This window comes from Daphnia magna, linkage group LG2, assembly GCF_020631705.1.
Source record: "Daphnia magna isolate NIES linkage group LG2, ASM2063170v1.1, whole genome shotgun sequence".
In the NCBI taxonomy this organism is placed as follows: Eukaryota; Metazoa; Arthropoda; class Branchiopoda; order Diplostraca; family Daphniidae; genus Daphnia; species Daphnia magna.
The window spans coordinates 12,984,245-13,005,148 of record NC_059183.1 but is presented as its reverse complement, the minus strand read 5'-3'; the positions used below and the strand labels follow the sequence as shown (position 1 = coordinate 13,005,148).

Below are 20,904 nucleotides of genomic sequence, written 5' to 3'. Positions count from 1 at the left end.
AAAGTCAGATTAATTCGTGGAGCAACAGTGGTGAAGCTGTGGCAATAAATCTGATTGGCAAAATAGCACATTTTTCATTGGGATGAATTTCTCGATAGAGCAGTGAATCAACTGAATTAAAATTGTGGCCAAATGTCTTTCAACAATCACAGGTGTTGAGATACGCCGGCGATGAGGTAGCAGAGCTTTAAAGGCATGGATCCAAAACGGACAGGCTTACCTTTACAAGAGCTATTTTTTTTTTAGTTGCCAATTCACGAACACCTGACGCTTTTCAATATCCAATCCTTTTATTTCATTTTCCTTTTTTTCACAGGTTGTCGCGAGGTGATGTGAGGATTACCCAGGTGAGTGATGAGATTCCGGCTATTCTCGCTCCCTTTCTTTTTCTCCAGTTCCTATCAGTAGGATAAACAAAAACGTCCTAGATTGATGGATTGGATGCAACTCCCCGCTTTTCAAGTTGACAAAGACATCACAACAACCTCTAACGAATGTGGGTACATAGTCCCACCACTTATACTAGTAGTCTACTGCACACACCGTACGTATCCAGCGGTTGATTTGAGACACTCGGCAACTTGTTTACATAATTGATGGCCTGCCATCTGCTGTGGAAAGCATATTTAATGCCATTTATCCGCGCACAGTAAAAACTACTTAAGACTCACCGTGCAAAACTTTCCGTATTGTGTGTGCGTGGTGTAGACGTGAGAAATATCCGTAAGTGGATGAAAATCCAGTGACAAGCGAATCAACTTGAGGGCCCAATGAGCCTTGAAAAACTTTTCCTCTGTCTTTGGGTTCTTTACTATGCGAGTGAAACAAGTAAGCTCGGATGGTCCGCCATAGATTTATCCGTTGAGAGGCAAGACACAGAGAGAGAGAGACACAGAGACTTGATTGGCGCGGATGCCTTCATCTCCTCATCCCGTGTGTTCACATGAATACAGTGATCTAGTCTCTCGCGTGACAATTATTCAGGGACGCTGGTCGCGTGCCACCGAGCGCCACTCCGGCAGACGAAACCGTCCGCCAGCAGTGGCCACCGTTTACATAAAGGAACGTGCTCACGCTGCGCAGGGAGTTCAGTCTCTCCTGGTCTTCGATCCAGTCAAGGCGTACACGCTGATCCTTATTCTCCGTTGGTATCTACTCGGTTTCCTCTTCTAGTCAACTTTGATCACTGGGTTGAAAAAAACAAAACAAAAACAATTTAAGTAATAGAATTTACAAAAATTGAAGAGAAATACTTTCTCTTTGGTTCTTTTTGAATGGGCACATCGACTGCCGAGTTCAAGTGATCATGTCGAGGATCGTGATACTGATGGCGGTGATTCTCCACGTGCTCTGCGCTAGAGGTAAAACTCTTTTCATTCTGATGTCAATATTTTATTCACGTCTGGAAAATTATTGCCTTGTCTTGTTGAAAAAGCATACGTCGTAATAGTGTAAAGCCCATCAGATGTTATCGAAGAATCTGGAGAGTCGTGCGTCTTTTTTTACAGGCGGATGTTTTGATTTCTTGGCGTTGAAACTAATGTCACTATGAGTTTGTTTGTTTTTTTCGCTTCTGTTGTCTTCCACATGTCTAAACAAAATTACGTTTCCGGGCAAGTTTATAGAAGAGAACGTCACCTTCCTTCTCATTTACATTAGAGCGTAAAAACAAACAGTGGGGGCATAATCTCCACAAAATGTTGTTTACATATCGTGTTTTGGAATTAGATTTCCGGCGTGTCAGCTTCCTTTTTCTTTTTCCCTCGACCGTATAAATTTGGATTGTTCTCCCGCCATAAATCCGGAAGAAGCTTTAATCCTCATTTGGTATGGATGAAAGAAAAAAATGTATAAAATCCACAGATGATTACGGCTTCTCGCCATCAGTTTTGCTGTTCACGTGCTGAAAATCTAAACCAGGAATTTAAAAAAGATAAATAGTCTTCGACGACAAGTTCCATCATGGTTGATGATGCAAACCTTTCACCACTGTCTGAAGAATTTGTGCGCTGGTACTCTATAATATACACTTGTAGAAGAGAGAGGGAGAGAGCTAGAAAGATGCCGGAGCAATCTCGAATGCCATTCCTCGCTAGAACAAGTTTAATATGAAACGTGTCACATCACTACGGGCTTGGGGTGGTGGCAGCTGGCTCGGATTCTCAAACGATGATCCCGTCTTTTGCTTTCCTACTGCAATAATCTGATATCGTCGACCTCTTCAAAATGGAATGTCATTCCTTCATGTTTATTCCTGGGGAAAAAACAAAAAATAAGAAACCAAAACAAAGCCTACCGAAAAAAACAAAACAAAAAAACAACATAAAAATCATAACAAGAGCAATATAGTTTCTGGGAAATGTTTGCAGTATGGATGATACGCCTCAAGGAAAAACAAAATAGAGAATTGCTCCCGAGTATATCCAGCAAATTCTCTACTAGAATTTGAATGCAAACGGTTGAAATATTCATACACGCGACGTGCGCGCACAAAAGCGAAATGTGTTTCCGCATTTTTTCGAGATGTCGCACTGAAACATGTAGACAAGGCTTTCGTTGACGAACCGATTTAGTCTATCGACTACTATACATTTTTTATTTTATTTTTTGCTTTGGCAGATGGGCAAGTGTGGGCAAGACGAGAAAAAGTGTGTGTAGGAAAAGATACCAGAGGAAAACAAAAATAGCAGGATCATGAACATCGGTATAGCGCAGCCCATTCCTTTCTTGATTGCTCTACTGGGAACCACCACGTAGACGGATGGTCAATCACTCGTTCTCTAACCCCCCTAAAAAAAAAAATGAATAAATTAATTTTTTTCTTTTCTTGAATTCTTCTTCGTATCTCTCATTTTCGTGAGTGGAGGAGCATACCAGGTGTGGCAACAGCTGGCAAATGCCATGTGTATCTCTAGTATTCCCGATTTTTCGCATGAACGAATACCGAAGCAATAATGGAAACAAATAAACGGGGGGGACGTATATGCAAGTCTAAAGACTATTGTAGTCTCTAGTCTATTTATTTGTCTGCGTGAATGCGTTTTCAAAAGTTCCGACTTCAGAGAATAAACTCGTACACGAGTTACGAATACGTCCCTGTTATTGTTGTGTTAAATTAATTTTGATTGTTCGCCGTCTATCCATTTTGCCTGCGCGCAGAAAATGGCACGGAGACCGTCCTTTCAGTTTCAGGAGGAGCACACTCTTTGTCGCCAACTTTACCAAGTTCACTCAAGAGACATCGATCCCCCTATCCTCTAACTTCAAGTAGGGCACACGCACACACACTCGAGGATTTTGATGAAGCTATACACATTATCAACTTATACAGCCGCGTAGACTCGATCGATTTAATTCTCTCCTCCTCCCCACTTCATATTTTCACAATGTTTATTGCGTGATCTATAAAAATGCTGACTTAAAGAAAATTCCGGAGTGATGAAACGACAGCTTCTATAATCGGAAAGAGCAAATCAGCTTATTAGTGTTAGAGCGGCTGTTTGAAATCTTGTTCTCAATTGTTTGCTTGATTGCTAAACCCATCCTGTGTGATAGAGATTCTGCTACTTGCTAAGTACACAGAGATACAAAAAGGAATGCCCGACCAACGGGTGCATTCTTTGTCTTGCGGATTAGTACCATGGACTACAAAGAACATTTTTTTTCGTCGAGAATTCTCTTCCACGAAAGGACAATCCTTTAGGATTAGCCTTTTTTTTTGATGAAATCCTATTTTAAATGACGCCAATCTTAATCGAAAATTTTTTAAAACAATAGTCGAAATCGACGTCGGCGATGGCCGTAAGTTTGGCTATGGATTCACTTACGTCCGCGGCGGAACCGGTGGATTGTTGGCCCGAGGGCGAAACGGTAGCGACGCCATTTCAGCGCTCCATTGGCAGGCAAGTTTAACATTTCCCATTTTTGTGGAGTGAGTTTGGACATTTCCAAAAAGAGAAGCGAGAAAGAAAAAAAAAGCTCTTTGTATCGCCATAAACAAACCACTTAGAAACTCACGAGAAAAAACATCATTGCCAGATCCTTTAAGGGTTGTGTCGACACCAGCTGATGCGGTTCACACGAACTTGTCTGGAACTAAAGTGACGGAACTACTCAAAAAGGAAACATAAATTGCATATTGCTTGGAGGGCTTTTTCCCGTGGATTGTAAAAAATAATTCCATTTCTTGTTCCCCAACAAACGCTCAACTGCGCACTGAATTTCTTTTTTTTGAATAATCGTTTGATGTGACGCAAAATATCAAAATAAATCTGCAAGGTGAATGTAAATGTGGAAACATGACATGCTTTTGTAAATACATGAGTAATGGTGTCTTTCGGTGGAAACGGGTAATAGGCGGATAGTCCAACCGGTGGCGACGAGGCAGACGACGAAGATGAAAACGACCAAGACGACGTAATCATCCGACCATGGGACGATGGCGGATTGAACCGACTTTCATTCCAGCCCTACATTCCGGAGAGGAAATCCTTCAAGAATCCGCGCAACGTACCGTCAGATTCCTGCCCACGCGACGAAGATCTTGCACAGGCTCAGGTTTGTTTGTTTTTTTTTTTTCCTCTAAAATTTCGTTTGCTTTTTTGAAGTGATTTCCCGTCATCCGGCCAATCCTCTTTTTTCTGCTCCGTTTGTTCTCAATTCCGCTTTGTCCTAGACGTCATAGCGTTTCGCTATTCAGAGCTATGCAGATTTTAATACGCGGTAACATGCGTCTCATAAATCCGACTTGAAACACTGCGACCATTCGCAACACAAACAGGAAAAATTCATTTGTTTCCCCTTTCCAAAAAAAAATGAAACTTAGTTTTTCCCGACTTGCGATTCTTCATCTGACGATCAATCTCTTTTTTCCAGGGTCGGACGTGTTTAAGGAAATGCCTGGCTGATGAGGATTGCCGCAGCCCACGTAAGAAATGTTTATGCGACGGCATTTGCGGATTGTCGTGCATCAAACCCGGTAAGTAAACCTTCGTTTATATTCACGCACGTTTTCGCTCTCTATTGTCGGGCTTATGTTATGCCATATGAAAAAAACAAACAAACAAACAAACAAAAAAAAGCAATCCCCCAACGTTCATCCAGTTTTGATCGAACGATCGAACGAATACTTTTTTTTTTTTCGAACAATGCCTTATTGTCGAGATTATTTTGAACGAGGCATTTATGCGAAATATTCTTGGGAAATCGCATTCGGGCGTCTTATCTTCGGAAAATGTCAGGCGCTATGTGTGATAATAAGCATCCGACGCGGGCTTCAATTTTGCAATTCCGACAACAGCAAAATCGATTTTCTTTTTCTTTTTTAACTTCCCCGAAATCAGCGAGAAAAAAATAAACAAATGGGTTCGGCAACAAAGTAAAAATTGAAAATTGCTTTAAATGCAATTTTCTGTTTCGACGTAGGCCTACGAGAACTGTCAAAGAAGATTTTTTTTCTTTCGGCCGCGTTTGCGGACGGGTAAAACTTGTTGATTGGAATGAAAATGGGCGTATAGATGGTGGCGGAATGGACTATCCCGCGTAAGCCATTATTCCGCTCCTTAACGGGCTGGCTGGGCAAAGAGGCCTAGTAACCCAATGAGCGGTCGATAAAATTCAACCATCCTATTTATATCTTTAAAAAGAACGATGATCTAAAGGAAGATAACGAAAGTAAACGCGCTTTTCTTTCTACGGACACGATTGGAGATAGGAAAGGGTTTACATCTTATCTTTGGCAATTTCTGCTGTTATTAACGAAGGAAATCAAATGAGCCAAAGCATAAAAGACGCAGCACGGATGGCCAGCAACGAATTTGCATACGAACGTTTCTTTTTATTAGGCTACGTATATATTCGCAAGTGAAATGAAAACCCTTGATTACATTTTCTTTTCTTTTTTTTTTTCAGTTTGCCATTCTATTCTTCCACTGCTCTCTACTGCGTTAACTCACTATTTTTTCATATTCAATATCTTTCATTCGTTATAGATTTCATGTAAATCTCGGAGGGCAGACAAAAAAAACGTGAAAGGAAAGTGCGCGCGGAATAATAAATCGTCTTAATGTAACTCGCTCACATCTCTTTATTGTCAGGCACCTATATATCCTTTCCTCTTTTTTTTAAGGGAAAAAAAAACAACGCGAAATCTTTTAACATTCTTTTTTGTTGTTTCTCTTGTGCTTGATGATCCAGCTTAGCTGGGATCTCTGTCGCTATAGGAAACTAAAGCGCCTCATTTCCAAACAACACTGTATACACAGTGCATTGCTCTTGTTATTGATTTTTACGTGCCGAGAGATGGTCCCGAAAAACTTGAACTATCGAACGCTTTTTCTTGTTAACGAAAGTAAATGACAAATTGGGCATACGTTAGCGCCCAGTCAACTGTCTTCCCCCTCCCCCAATTTTTTTTTGTCTTCTTCCCTTCCCTCGTCTTATAATCTGCGGCCTCTTGTTTTCCCGAGAATGTCATTTATTTACGCCTTCTGTACACAATGTCATGCTCCAGGGTTCTATATATATACGCGTATGTTAAGACGTCACGTAATCGATAGGCTTATAACGGAACCGAACGCGTTCACACACGTCTACTTCTTTTTTTAAAGGCGAGATGGGGGTAGGGGCGATGCTCAATCTGTTCAAGAAGGGGATGACAATGATTGGATAGTAGAAATGCAATTTCCATCGTGACTGTGTGCGCCGTAAAAAAGCAGTTTTCAATCATAAATATTAACATTTCGAAGAATTATTAAGTTTCTCTCTCTAAAAAAGACGATCGAAATTCATAATAAAATGGTGTTGTTGATTCATAAAATTCGATCAATGCATCGCAATCTCAGGCTCTGTCTACTTATCAAACAGAGTATTGGAAAAAAGAAAAAAAAGTAATTGGGACAGGAGAGCAACTCTGGCCATTGGGGAAATAAACAAAGTGCTACTCGGAATGAAAGTTTCCAATCCGAATGATTGGGTTGTCATCCGAAACACGAGTGAAATGATTTAACAACTTGCCAATCTCATTCTTTACACAAAACAAACAAAAAGGGGGTGGCTGGACATTAACAACAGCAAACATTTCCCTGCAATCATTTTTCGCGCTAGTGAACGGAAACATTTTCAATTTGACTCACCAAATGAGAAATGTCAACCGAGTAAGTGACGTGCTGGTATTTTGATCATCGTCTCGATCTAAAAAGGACAAGAGCTTTTATCTTGTCTTCACTTCAGCATCGGATTGTCGTATAACATGTTTGTAATCCAATCATCTGCCCCGACTGACGCGAATCCCTGGCAAAAGAAAAGAAATCGTGAAATTGGTTTTATTTTGAAGAAACAGCGTTGTCGACAAAAGCCCCTTGTATATATAAAGTACAATCGATATGGAGTGACACGTCACGAGGTTAATTATTATTAGAGCGTGATTCCGACCGTCCCTTGCGTTTTCGACAACCCAACGATTGTCAAGTCCTCGTATGATGATGGATGCAATTATGGTTTTATTCCGGCCCTTTCTCTTCATTTACAAATGTCTAATTCTGTTTGGAACAGATCGCGAATGTCACGACGAGCTGGGCAATCCGGACAAAGGTAGCGTGATTTTGACGGGTCGTCTGTTTGGAGATCGCGCCATCTACACGTGTGAAGAAGGCTACCGTTTAGTTGGAGTCGAATTCCGGCTGTGCCAAGCCGACGGATCATGGTCGGCTACTGAACCCTCTTGCCATAAAACCGGTTCGTATTACTCACTTCTGTCTGCACTTTTTAATGCGTAGCCACTGGGGAGGGCGTTCCCCTTCTACAATGTCACGTTTTTTTTTTTTTCGTTTTCTTTTTCATAATTACGCACCAAGTTTCATAGCCAAATGCGCTCAATTTCAAACATGCGTTGCAAGCAGTCTGCAAAATTTAATTCCAATTCCTCATGTGGAATTATCGGCTTGCCGTAATGTCATCCGGACACGATATCTGCTCCATTTTCTTCGAATATTATTACAACGTTACCGTATATGTGTGTACGCTTCCGCACTTGGAAACAAAATGGCTGGACCAATTCAATTTAGCGCCACTCTCCTTCATCTATCCTATGGATGCTGTGTGCATCCATACGTAAACGGATAAGATGCTGGACATCCATCCGACTCGCACAATATCGATCCTTTTTTATTGGTATCCTTCTTCTTCTTCTCTGGCTCGATGAACGATATAGAGCTCTTTGATAGACACTATATAGCCACCACAAATCGACTGCGCTTTATGACAATCCCACCACCGTATTGGTATGTCTCTCTGTCTGTGTAATGGTGTCTTTCATATACCACATCGAGGCGCGCGCCTGGCTCCGTTTTTAATGAAATTGGTCTCGCTTGAGATCTTCCCATAGCACGTATTATATTACAGTCTATGGGCTCAGTTTATATTGGAGGACTAGCCGGTTCCATATGGATGACGCGGTATCACTTGTCACCGATCCCGCTCACTCCCCTTGTGGTCTGAGTCGAGCGTCAAATAAGGCCACTTGGTAATTGGCAAGTTTCTGCGCACAAAGTCTAGACATTTCGCGATGGCATAATCAATGAGAACAACCACCAGAAAATCTTTCAATGTTGTATTTCAATTATTTAGTTCAAACTAGCGGATATTGCGACGAGCCGCCCGTCGTAGCGAACGCCCGTCACAACGCCCCGCAAGAGCAAAATAGCTTCGCTCCCGACACCGAGCTCCAATATCAATGCTGTAAGTCTGTTCGTCTACACTTAATAACAATTAAATTTAATTCATTTTTTTTTTTCGAATGAGGCAGATCTCGGTTACAACACGCTGGGATTTGCTCGCGCTAGATGCCTCCAGTACAATCAAACAGTCAAATGGTTCGGGCCCGACTTTAAATGTGAAGGTAAGGATCCTTTTTTAAAATATTTTAAGTTTCAACATTCAACTCGAGTCGTCGTCGTGAGTTCTTTCTTTCTTTCAAGATTTTGTAGAATTATACGATTTTTTTCTTCTTCCTGGAGGCTTAGAAAGAGAAAAAAAAAATGGGGAAGCGGAAATGTGAAACGCAGGGGGAGGGAAAAAACCGGAATAGAGTCGACACTCGACAGTTCCATTAGGCGGAGGCAACGAGTATAGCGTGGAGTCGTAGCGATTTATCGTTTCCGACTTTGTGAGTAGAAAAAGAAGCCGTTCGTCATTGCTCTTCTTCTTTTTGCCACTGATTCAAAGGAAAATGAAGCGCGACCCAGGGAAATGAAGCCATTTTGTTAGAAGCAAACATTGCTTTTCCCCATGTTTCGTTTCTGTTCGGAAAACGAGCCCATTGGGGGAAAAGAAAGGGGAACAAATAAAATAAAAGACGCCGAATGAAAACGTCTTCATTTTTATACTCGCAGTCGACCCAACCAAAAAAAAAAAAGTAAAGAGAGAGAGAAAAAGCAAAATCTCCTATCCTAGAGAAGCAAAACTTGTCTCGTACTTGTGTAAGTACAATAAATAGACATAGCCCTTCGGCCAGTCAATTTCGTTCTTTCATTGCTCAACCTTCTGCTTGTCCATCGAGCCTTAAAAGTTTCGGTTTTATACGCTCGGTAGTAAATATATCCAGCCCAACTCAACAACAACGAAAGATCCTAACCGCCGTGTCAGCTTATCGTAAAGGCTAGCTCCTATTTAGTGGGATTCTTTCATTTCAATTTGGAAAATAAAAAGACATACACACGTTTGTTTGTTTTCAAATTCTCTTAGCTCGATCTTGCGGAGAGCCAACTGACATAACCAACGGTCGACACGAAGGTGAATGCTACGCTTTCGGATGTCGTGTTACCTATTACTGCACGGCTGGCTTCGATCTGGTCGGACGGGCTAACCGCTACTGTCAGGCTGACGGTACCTGGACGCCGGGCGAGCTACCCATCTGTGTCCGTAAGTTTTTGTTTGTTTTGTTTGTTTTACTTCCGATTCTGACGAAAAGAGATTCACAATAACAAAAGACAAGGCACAGATTTGTTTTAAATAGATCAATAACCTAACAGAACTAACCGCATAATTGTCCCGTCTCTCTGACGGGGTGAATGGTATCTCCTTGGTGACCGATGCTTCATTCGATTAGCTTCTTTTCTCGTCTTTCATCCATTAACCCACTTCCCTTTAGATATCGAATGTATAGAAAGTAATGGGACCTTCTTCCTATAAAAGAAAACATTGGAGGCGTTAGTGTTTGGATATTGATCCATCTGGATCATGTGTGCGCTATACACACACACACACACTATATGCATACAAGCTGTTATCCGGAGCAAGTTGTGTGTGTATAAAAGGATGCAACTTCCGGGCCTTTTTTGTGGCTTGATGTCCGATCCATCTCTGACTCTTAAAATACGTTTTTTTCATGACGGTGATTCAATACAGCTGTCCAATGTCCCATACCCAGCGACCCCGATCTGGGAAAGGCCATCTTTAGTTCTACGAGCTACAACTCGATCGTGTCCTATGAATGCCTTTATGGCAACTCATTGGTCGGACAGCCTACAAGACGTTGCGGACCCGATAAACGATGGATGGGAGAAGAACCTTTTTGCCGAGGTTAGTGCGTTTTAACACAGTACCGAAAAAAAAAAATGTACATCCGCTTTCAATAAGAAATGACGTATCGATTGTGACTACTAGAAATCAATTGCGGTTCACCCGGACACATCCCCAACGGATGGATTGAAAACCTTCATCTTGGGACGTCACTCGGTACATCTATTATTTACCGCTGTAATAAAAACATGAAGCGGATCGGTGCATCTTCCGCCACCTGCGAAAAAAGCGGACGCTGGAGCTACAATCCACCTCAATGTCTATGTAAGCGTTCAAACATCATTTTACATTATTCAACACCTTTCTTTAATACAAAAAATAATGTTTGTTGATTAACGATTTAAAAAAAAAAAGCATCTTGCGTGGTGCCAATGGTGGAGCGTGGCGTTGTAAGGAACGTTTCAGTCGGATCGATGATACCCCACGGAGAAAACCTGACCCTCGAATGCATTGACTTGTACGAACCGGCCCATGGATTGGCTACGTTCACCTGTAATAACGGAACATGGAACGTCATCCCACGATGCGAACCCGGTATACAAAGACTAGCTCGATGTTGGCCTTAAAAAAAAAATAGCAACTAATGAACTACTTAAGCAAAGACATGCGGCGTCTTTAACTACGTACCTTTGACTAACGAACCGCAACGTGTGTAATCTGATTACTATACCGAACGTAAAGGCGATGCCTTTCGATGTCCATGTCTACGACAGGATATGCAATATTCTTAATTAAGAAAGTTCCCTGTTGGTATTCAAGTTATTCGAAATCAAACATCCGGTTATTATTTGTTGTCGATTGAGACGCTAGAAGATTTTGATTACGTTTTCCAGGATTTCTTGATTTCAAATTGGGATTCCAATTTGAAATCGTATATAACCTTAGAACTTGGTTCTACCTTTTTTTGCTGTGCCTTTCGGCATAGAAACTTGATTTATTCGTAGCCGAGTTCATTACGAAGGATGTCTAGATTGAAAAAATCGATGGCTAAAGATGCGTCACCCGTCAAAATCTCATTAAGTCCTATAGATCTTCATTCCTCCTCGACTGGTGCTCATTGTTTAGTATCTCATTTCTGTTTGTTTGTTTTGTTTTTTTGCTTCCTTTATGTTCGACGTCTTTCCCGAACACGTCCACCGCTAAAAGCTCGATGTAAATCGCTACCGAAGCGACCCCGTCACGGAATGGTGATTGCTCCGCGCATGGAGCACGGATCCCGAGCACTCTACAAGTGCAAAGACGGCTTCCAGTTGGGCGGGTCCAACGTCACTGAGTGCAACTATGGCAACTGGTCGGGCCTACCGCCCGCTTGTCAAGAAAGTAACGCGCACACATCCATCTTTTCTTTTAATTTTTCACAACACAAAAGAGATCGTTTTCATGACGCATTTTAAATCACAACACATTCTTTCCTTTTCTATTCAACTGTTTGTGCCCACCAGTCTATTGCCCGTTTCCCGGCTACATCGCCAACGGTAAGGTCATGTTGATGGGCAACATGGGCTATTACGACTACCGACCTTACGTCAAAAAGGTGACCAACAATCGTCAGATCATGTACGAATGCGATCGCGGATACAAGTTGGATGACGACGGACCACCGGGCGCTACGTGCGTGGCCGGAAGATGGAGCCCTAAACAACTACCTAGATGCGTCGCCGAGCAGCACTCTCGCGGACGTTGGGCTCGATCCATCAAGTCCGGAAGGACACCCGTCGCCATCCGTCCTGGTGGGAAAAAAAGTTCGGGAAAGAGCACCAGACGCAAACAAGGCTCGAGGCGTAACGATCCCGACTATGACGACAATCAACAGCCTCACGGTGCGATATTTTAATAGTAGCGGGAAAAAAGAAAATGATCCGGGATTTAAACATTTGGCGCATTTTGAAAAAATAATAGAATCGAGGGACACTTGTCTACCGATCGCCACTGAATCGCACACATCAATTCAGGTGGTGACGCCGGGCAAAAACGCTAGTGACATGTTCAGTACGGGTGTCGTTCTTAGCATCACCTGTGCCGAAGGCTATCGACTGAACGTCGGCAATCGGACGGTCCGTTGCAAAAGAGGTGTTTGGAAACCGGAACGGCCATCTTGTTTACTCAGTAAAAAAAAAAATAATCGCATTTTTATTTTCCTTTAAATATTTACCATACGAAAATTCCATCAGTTCCGTGCACTATTCCGGATATCGAGAACGCGGCGTTCCAGCTAAACGATTCCACTATTGTACCAGCCAATAGCGAGATACCGCACAATGAAACGGCCCTGTTTGGTTGCAATCCGGGTTACGTAGTTCAAGGACCGGAAGTGTACCGGTGCTGGTTCGGCGATTTCATCAACACCCGCGGGCAAACATCCGAATGCGTTCCGGGACCTTGCGAACTTCCGCGCATCACTTACGGAGACTACACAGCTGGCTATCGGGCCGGATTGACAGTAGCTAACGGATCGACGGTCGATTACGTTTGTTTCGAGCCCAACTATGTGAAAATCAATGCCGGACCTATCCAATGTCGACTGGGAGAACTGATACCGGATTTCCCAATTTGCCGCACCCGTTCCGATCGATTCGGCGTCGACGGTATCGAATTCGCAACGATCGTCTTACTGCATATATATATTTTTTTAAATTTCAATTCATTAAATTCTAATAGATTTCGGAAGGATCGCTTGGCAAGAATTTAAAGGGGGCGGCGATATCACCGAAGGTGGCGTCATGGTGTTGATGGACCGTAATAAAAGAAATTGTTCGGAACCTCATCGCGTTCACGGTTCACTCGTCTTCCGTGATGGAGAGCCCAAAGATAACGAGAAAAGGTGTTTTTTCTTTTTTCTTCTTTTATTAAATAAAGAGTACGCGCAATCTGAATTTAAAAATTTGTTGTTTTTGCTGTTCCGGAATTGAAAGTAGGTTTCCCCACGGTTCGCAAGTAACGTTCCAGTGCATTTCGGGTGCGAATCGTGATCGAACAACGTGGCAAATTGTCTGTTCCGACGGTTCTTGGAACGGCCGACCGTTAAATTGCGGTAAAAAATAAAATCTAATCCGCGTAGAACTACCCGCCGTTCCAACTATTGAATGTCCTAAACATTTTTTCTTGTTGGATCTTACGACTAATTAAATTTTTTTGATTTGGTTCCATGACACATGCCGAAAAGACGGTGAAATCTTGATCGAGGGACTTGGCCAGCCATCGAACAAATCGTGCATCTTTCGCAACAACGAACCCAACTTGATGACTTTCTACGAAGACCAACAGATCACCGAGGACGTGGTTGAATTCCCTCCGGGTACCGAACTGGTAATACATCGTCGTATCTACTCGGCTATAGTTCCTGCTTCTTTCATTCGATCGACCCTATTTTATATGCAATATCGACCATTCCTCTTTATTACGTTGGACACTCTGAATCCTGTTGACTACGCGGTCCATCTCGTTCCGTCTCGATAACAAATCTCCCCTTCTCTCTTATTTTATTTTATTTTTTCGTTTACAAAAAAAAAAGATTTCTCGTTGCTTCGATATCGGTAAATTCGCTTTTACGGGATCGGTTCGACGTCGCTGCAGTCGTGGCGATTGGACCGGAATGAAACCAGCCTGTTTCGGTCTCAGCCAAGAAAACGATTATGCCCGTAAGGAATTCTAGTTACACGCACAAATTCCATAATTTATCGTTTAATAAATTTCATTTTTCTTTTTCGCTGTCATTCGAAAAGTCGAGAAGCCACCGACGATTCTATTTCGGCACCAATTAGGACCCATCGCCCAAAGTAACGATGGCCGACTTATCGTCTATCCGGGCACAATTGTTCACATGGAATGTCTTTGGATCCGGCGATTCGGCACCCCGAAATGGGAAGTTTCGCATCAGTACAGGTACTTGAAGTCCCCCGCCCGCAAAGCCCCCACCCCCCCAAAAAAGACATGGTTTTAAAATTTCAGAAATCGGTCGATTGTTCGTGAATAACGGACGTAAATGCAAGCCGGTGATCGATCGGCCATATAAGCCGTCTATTGTATACATGTCAAAAGAAAAAAAAAGGCTTTCGGGTTGAAGAACCTCCCCCCCCCCCAAAAAAAAAGGAGGGGCGGTTGCACAAGTGCCCATCAAAGATCGTCTTCAAGTTTCCATTTGAGTTTATAGTTTCTAACTCACGCGTAAAATCTCCTTGTCTTTTTTTTTTTGTGGCTTGTTATGAAATGTGAAGGAAATATCCAGAAGGATGGACGGAAGAAGAAGGTCGGGATCGAACGCTCGAGTATCGACTGAGTATTTTTCACGCACAGAAAGACGATTCGGGCACGTTCACATGTACGACGCCAACGCGCCATCAGCACAGCGTCGAAATCATCGTTCATCCGGTTCATTGTCCGGCAATAGTCGAACGCAAGGGACTGGTGGCGTCGACTAGGAACACGAAAATGGGGGTCAAAGTTCATTTTTCCTGTCACAACAGCAATTCTTTGATTGGCGCTCCCGAACTAACTTGCCTGCCTTCAGGCAGTTGGAGTTCTCCGACTCCGTTTTGCGAAAGCGTCCTCTGCCCAGACATAACTAACATTACAAACGATCGAATATTGCGAGTGTCCATCGTCAGTCGAGAAGTTGGCGGACGGGCTCTTTTCTCCTGCCCGCCAGGTTTCACCATCCGAGGTGCCGGAACAGAATCCGTCTGCCAGTCTAGCGGAGAATGGGCCCAGCCGCTACCACGATGCGAAGGTAAGCGTGATTTTACAAAAAAAAAATTATAAAGGAAATCACATTCAAAATGACATATTTAGAGGTGGTTTGCGAACCGCCAACTAGCCCGGAAAATGGGTACATACAAGGGGGCAGCACCTACAAGGCCGGCGAAGTGGTACAATTTCACTGCCATCGTGGTTTCATGGTTGAAGGACAGCCAATCGCAGTCTGTCAAGACAATGGGAAATGGTCGGGGACATTCCCCAAATGTGCGTGATTTTTTAATTAGATTTTTTTTGTTTTCTCACGAAGACGTCATGCATAATCGACGTTTCATTCACAAAGGTTTACCGGCCTGCCCCTACCCTGGAACAACGATTGGAGGAACGATTTCCATGGTCAAGTTCTACTACCCCATCGGAGAGACTGTGACATTCGACTGTTCAACGGGCCTCGTCCTTCAAGGAAGCCCAAATCTTCACTGTCAAAAAGGTGGCAAATGGTCATCAGCGGTGCCCACTTGTGTTCCAGCTCAGAATAATTAGCGACATCATTTCAAAAACACGCACCAACCTCCCCTTCTCTAACAATCGATCAACTAAACTACATAATCGACACGTAACTTTCAATTCCCTCGACAAAAATCGATGTCAATTTACTTCTTTGTTGCTTCTGTTCCTCCCGGTACTTAAGGAACGAACGGTTCAATTTAGTTTCTCCTTCAACGCGGTAATTTCGTTCTTCAACTTCGGTGTGTTTACAATCGATACGACCTATATTATACTACGCCAAAGGCAAGTAGATGACTGAGTTCATTTACGATTTTTTTGGGTAGTAGTCAGCGTTATATAGCATCTATTTACCCTACCGTCTGTGTGGTTTACATATTTACTGCTGCTTTGTGTTTTATAAAAAATCTTGATGTCTATTTGCGAAAAAAAAATCGAATCCCTACCCCACTCCTCAACAAAGTACGATTGGAAAATTGATTTGGCAAGCTGACGATGTCAAATATAAAAACGATGCATTTCGAATTGAATAAAAAAATTATAATAATGGCGGTAAAAAGATCCCAGTTACGTGACCCCGAAAAAGAAAAATTCCCGATGATGAAAGAAAAAAAGGGGAGGGGGAGCACAAATCGTGAATGACCTCAAGAAAGAAAGCTGTGACTCACTAAACAGAAACGCTTTTCCAATCAATGAAAAGGGTTGCAGTGTAATGGAGCGGCGAAGCGATTCCGGCAACTCTCTTCCGATTGAACAAATCGCCGCTTCTTTTCGCATTTGGCTTGTTGTACACGACACCCGGCGATGACACAATCATCTTCACAAAGTAAATGAATCGAAGACGACATTTACAGGATCGATCGAAATCAGATTGTTTGATGATGTCGCGTAGCATCTAGCGGCTTTTATGCATCGCTTCCAGTTCTAAGAACATTGGCGCAGTTCGGCAACTTAGCTTCGATATTGCTCGCTCCAATGCTTCTGGCCGTTGCACCCGCATGTGCTATTATCAATCACGCAACGACGCTCGCCTGCGAATACTACTATAAGAACGAACAGGAAGACCAGCACCAGCTGCACGCGGATAACACAATTCGCTTCATTGCATCCCAGTTCAATTCGTCGGCCATTTTGTTTTTGTTTTTTGCTGCTGGCTAGATAATGGCAGCTGGTCTTTCCGTTCTTCATTTAATTGTGGGGTTTCTATCGTACGATGGTGGCCTTGCACTGAAATCGATAGTCAACTTATATCCCGTTTCAGCCGAAGTAATTAACTTGCATGTCACGCCATAAGGAGGGAAGGAGATAAGTTTGAGGTGGGGGAGGGGGAAGAACATGGAACATCATCCATCTGTCTAGAGGCAAATCTCTAAGGAGCTCATCAAAAAATGAAAAACAAAACTAAAAGACAAGCCAGAATGGCTAGAGATTAACAAGTACATTGTTCACCAGCGCCATACGACACGACTCGGCATAGGCTGACAGTTAAGCCCTGTCACGTCTTGGGATTTTCGCACATGCTCTCGAGCTCAAGGTAAAAACTATTTCTGCTTTTCTCGTTACATCACAGCCATATTGAGTCAGAAAATTATGCAAAGAGGAAAACAGAAACATTGATAAAAACAGTAATGGCTAACGAACGAGAGACGAACGAAATTGAACCACTTTGGTTCTCATCAAAGGTCACGTCTCGAGATCAACTGAGATAGCTTTGCATTTCGGAAGGAGTTTCGTCTAAATCATCAGTTTATACCAAATAGTGTACCACGAAATGTTTCTCTGCAAAAAACGTCAAATCCTTTCATCCGGTGAATGCAAAAAAAAAATCAGCAAAACCGCAAAAATGGCAAATGTTGCTAGCCAATTTGTTCAACTTGGACAACGTAATGCAAGCAAAAAAATCAATTTCTGTTGTCAGTAAATCAACTTTCCCATCCCCTCACAAAACTTCATGAGTCAATGATTTAAGTGCTTACTTGTTGTTTCTGCTGAATGCACGAATGTCTGGACGGCTAGAGAAAATAATTCACTTGCTGAAAGAGTTAGAGATGTGCCGAAAACAAAGTTCATGTCTCAGTCATAACAATATTGTCTCGATAAACAGGAGCCACGTAAAAACAAACAAAACAAACTATGCATTTAACAACGACGTCTTAATTATTACCATTCCCCTTTGGTGCGGCGCTGCAAATTTTCATTAAATATTCCTGAAATAGTTCCTCAACTGTTTCATTTTCTAACTCGGCTTTAGGCTGTTACTTGTTAGTAAAAAGATGAAAATGATCTGCCATCAGCTTACTCGGCATTAATCTATCGCCAAGTTCACCAGTCTCAAGAATGTACAAGAGATTTACACCACCCTTCATGTTTGCCTAAAAAACTTTACAATAATACGTTACTCGATTTCCTACGTAATTTGTTGTTGATAACTTAGTGTTAACAGCTATAATCACGTTGAATACAGCCACTTTGTAGCAAAATGACTTTTCTTTATTAAGTTGTCGTTGAGAATTCCTGCATACATACAGTATAAAAAGAAAATCAAGAGATGATGGGATGAAATGATCAGAGACACGTACTATACTCAATTAACTGTATGTGCTCGTCTCATACAAAATGAGACTGCTCTAGAAATCTAGACGCACAAAGAAAAAAACAAAAAGGGGGGGATTGGGAAATCAATTTCACGATACCTACAGTAAAACAAAACAAATGCTCTCCCGGCAAAAGGGAGAAAACAATAAGCCTCCACGTTCGTGCAATTTCACACGATGGTTTATGGCAACATCAACATGCACTTTATAAAAAAGGCGAGCTGACATCAAGAGAGTATCTAACGTAACCATTACCACGATCGAAAATGCCAAGGGAGATTGGAATCTAGAAGAAAGTACAGAGTTTGCACCGATGACAAAACCGAATTAATTTGATAGAAGGGAGAAAAAATAAATTGAAGAAATTAACAGATAAACGATCAAGAGATGACAAGGAATCGATAATGAGGCTGAATGGCAGCCGTTCAGTCAAAAGTAGTTTTTGTTCAAAACTTTCCCTCTTGGCGCAAAGACTCTGCGAAGTTTCGAACATAACGAATATAGTCGCACATGGCAAAAGATAGCGCTGTATCGATGATGCTCTGAGGAATCCAACCCTACACCCAAGATTTTGGTTAAACCAATTGACTATTTAAATTTTTCTCCCTCTTTTTCCCGAAAAAAAAAATACCTTGAGATTCGTGTCGAGCAGCCATTGGAAGACGCATTTATTGGGCTCGTTGGGAATGGGTGTCATAACCCAACAACCCGGCCCGTTTTCTCCACGGACGTATCCTTTTTGGGCAGGCATCTCAGGGAAGACGATGGAAGTTCCTAATGTTAACAGTCACGGTATATTTAAAATAGTTTTGAAGACTTAGCTCACTAGGGTGAAACTGCTTACCTGCACAAATGTAGACTCCATCGCGCACTTCGCAGTACCGTAAGTTAATAAAATCCCGAGAAGAGATGATGCCGCCTCCACCTTCCGCTGCCAACTGGTAACTAATGGAGACTTTTTCGTTCACCGTCTGTTAGGGACGGAAATTAGTTTACAATTGTATCTTTAAAGAATACTGTTCATCGACGAATGTTCGATATTTTGCTCTTACCTTCAACGTACGGCATTCAAGTAACGTCGGATTCCAAGATGGGACGTTCTCTATATTTCGATCGAGCTCATCAAACAGCAACTTGGGGGGAATTTCAACTGTGCCCTGTTGGAACGAAAAAGAAAATGTAGGATTAGCATTGCTCACACAAGGAAAAAAAAACAAAAAAAAACATTATAAAATCACAAACATTTGATGTCAGAGCCCGCCCGTTCACTTACTGTTATTCGGAATATTTTGTGATTTCGACGGACGAATTTACTGTGGACCACGTCACCCTCAGGAGTTTGCTTTTCAACTTTCCATCCATCAGAATTTATTGTACTTAAGGCTTCCTCAAATGATTCCAGCGCCTTTCGCGCCAATTCATCATCCTGGAGAACGAAAGGAATATTGTTACGGATACTGAGGTTTTCTTGGAAATGTAAAATGTGGCAAGCGTTAGGCGACAAAGTTGACACGATCAATAAACATAACTTCCCGTCGAAATGCTTCCGTTCACTACACTCGTCTGTCTTCTTAACTAACACGATTAAAACACTACTTTAATGCCTGTGACTACGACATACTGAAATCTCCCTTAACAAGACACATTGCACGTAGTTTAAATTTTTAAAACAATGTCTGAAATAAAACGATTTTTCGTAAAATCTTAAATGTTGATCTGGCATCTTAATAAACAGTCAATGAGACTATGCGGCACATTGCAAAACGATAAGTTCACGAGGTTCGTGAAGTGATAGGAAATGTGAACTAGGATATCATGTTACGAGGCTGGAACTAAAAAGCTGTACTACCGTCCAGCAGACGATAGGGCTATCTTCTGTTTCTCCCGAGATCAGGAAGAGATTCTTCAGTTTTTCCGAAAACGACTTCATCGTTATGTCTCACCAATCGTTCTTTTCGTCGCCAACTAAGTTTCACCCAACACTTCTCAAACAGGAACCGTTTGGTAGAGAGGACTTGTGAAGATCAACGTTTCACACAAGACGGTGTTAAACTGTGGACTATACTGTCGTGTCACGGTCTGATATCAAATGGTTCGCGTGCCTCTAGGGTCTTTAAGGGTAACTAGTTGCAGCCAAAACAAGAAATCCTAGTACTACGTGCCGTAAAAGTTGGGACTCTCACAACTCGACAAATATGTCTTCTGCAACCACGCAACGCGATTGCAACACGAGAATATGAACGTGAAATTTAGAAGCTCCCTATAGCTATAGACAGTTGTTGACAGCCACACAACAAATGAATACTGCTTCTGCTATTGACCAACCAGCACCGGCTGCTTGTACCAACTACCAAGGCCGTGCCATCGACAATGAAAAGCTTTCGCCCATATAGTATGAAACAAACGGAAATCGGTGCGGCTTTACGGTGATTTATACGGGTAAGCCCATTCACATTCTGAAAAAATTGGCGATTTCTGAAGACATCCAAAGAACCCACAAAAGTTAGGGTACAAAAAAAAATACAACTTTCTG

At 42.2% G+C, this 20,904-nt stretch overlaps 2 protein-coding genes and 1 long non-coding RNA gene across 4 annotated transcripts in view; 1 reads left to right on the top strand and 2 right to left on the bottom strand.

Annotated features, from left to right (window-relative positions):
- Nucleotides 1-889: 889 nt before the first annotated feature.
- LOC116917492 (sushi, von Willebrand factor type A, EGF and pentraxin domain-containing protein 1) lies at nt 890-16,302 on the top strand. 2 transcript variants are annotated; one of them, XM_032922960.2, is made up of 23 exons: nt 890-1,361; nt 3,778-3,902; nt 4,357-4,557; nt 4,876-4,978; nt 7,552-7,734; nt 8,626-8,736; nt 8,804-8,896; nt 9,742-9,918; nt 10,405-10,578; nt 10,663-10,842; nt 10,933-11,112; nt 11,725-11,898; nt 12,021-12,398; nt 12,478-12,684; nt 12,750-13,163; nt 13,237-13,399; nt 13,494-13,609; nt 13,742-13,884; nt 14,090-14,216; nt 14,301-14,460; nt 14,793-15,304; nt 15,367-15,537; nt 15,614-16,302. In XM_032922960.2, the coding sequence occupies exons 1-23, from the start codon at nt 1,307-1,309 to the stop codon at nt 15,811-15,813; spliced, it is 4,347 nt and encodes a 1,448-aa protein (XP_032778851.1). In that variant the 5' UTR covers nt 890-1,306; the 3' UTR covers nt 15,814-16,302. The 2 variants fall into 2 exon arrangements, with proteins under 2 accessions (XP_032778851.1, XP_032778850.1); XM_032922959.2 differs by having other exon boundaries at nt 892-1,361; nt 13,491-13,609.
- Nucleotides 2,265-17,934, bottom strand: LOC116917521. The gene is made up of 4 exons (XR_006643008.1): nt 17,754-17,934; nt 10,036-10,182; nt 7,134-7,290; nt 2,265-2,789 (listed from the first exon to the last, which is right to left on the bottom strand). It is a non-coding gene; the product is annotated as an uncharacterized LOC116917521 (long non-coding RNA).
- A 292-nt stretch (nt 17,935-18,226) lies between these two features.
- The window catches only part of LOC116917507 (steroidogenic acute regulatory protein-like), a 4,434-nt gene continuing 1,756 nt past the window's right edge, over nt 18,227-20,904 (bottom strand). Inside the window, exons 9-13 of the mRNA XM_032923012.2 lie at nt 19,645-19,797; nt 19,424-19,528; nt 19,216-19,342; nt 19,003-19,145; nt 18,227-18,928 (exon numbers count right to left, since the gene is read on the bottom strand). Coding sequence (XP_032778903.1) covers nt 18,818-18,928; nt 19,003-19,145; nt 19,216-19,342; nt 19,424-19,528; nt 19,645-19,797 — 639 coding nt within the window. The 3' untranslated portion in view covers nt 18,227-18,817. The remainder of the gene's footprint in view (nt 18,929-19,002; nt 19,146-19,215; nt 19,343-19,423; nt 19,529-19,644; nt 19,798-20,904) is intronic.

Bases quoted from the DNA above. Each gene is read 5' to 3' on its own strand.
- LOC116917492 (XM_032922959.2), top strand. From the start codon at position 1,307: ATGTCGAGGATCGTGATACTGATGGCGGTGATTCTCCACGTGCTCTGC. The intron at 13,610-13,741 runs GTAAAAAATAAA...CATGCCGAAAAG, and splicing joins CGGCCGACCGTTAAATTGCG to ACGGTGAAATCTTGATCGAG. The intron at 14,461-14,792 runs GTACTTGAAGTC...TGAAATGTGAAG, and splicing joins GAAGTTTCGCATCAGTACAG to GAAATATCCAGAAGGATGGA.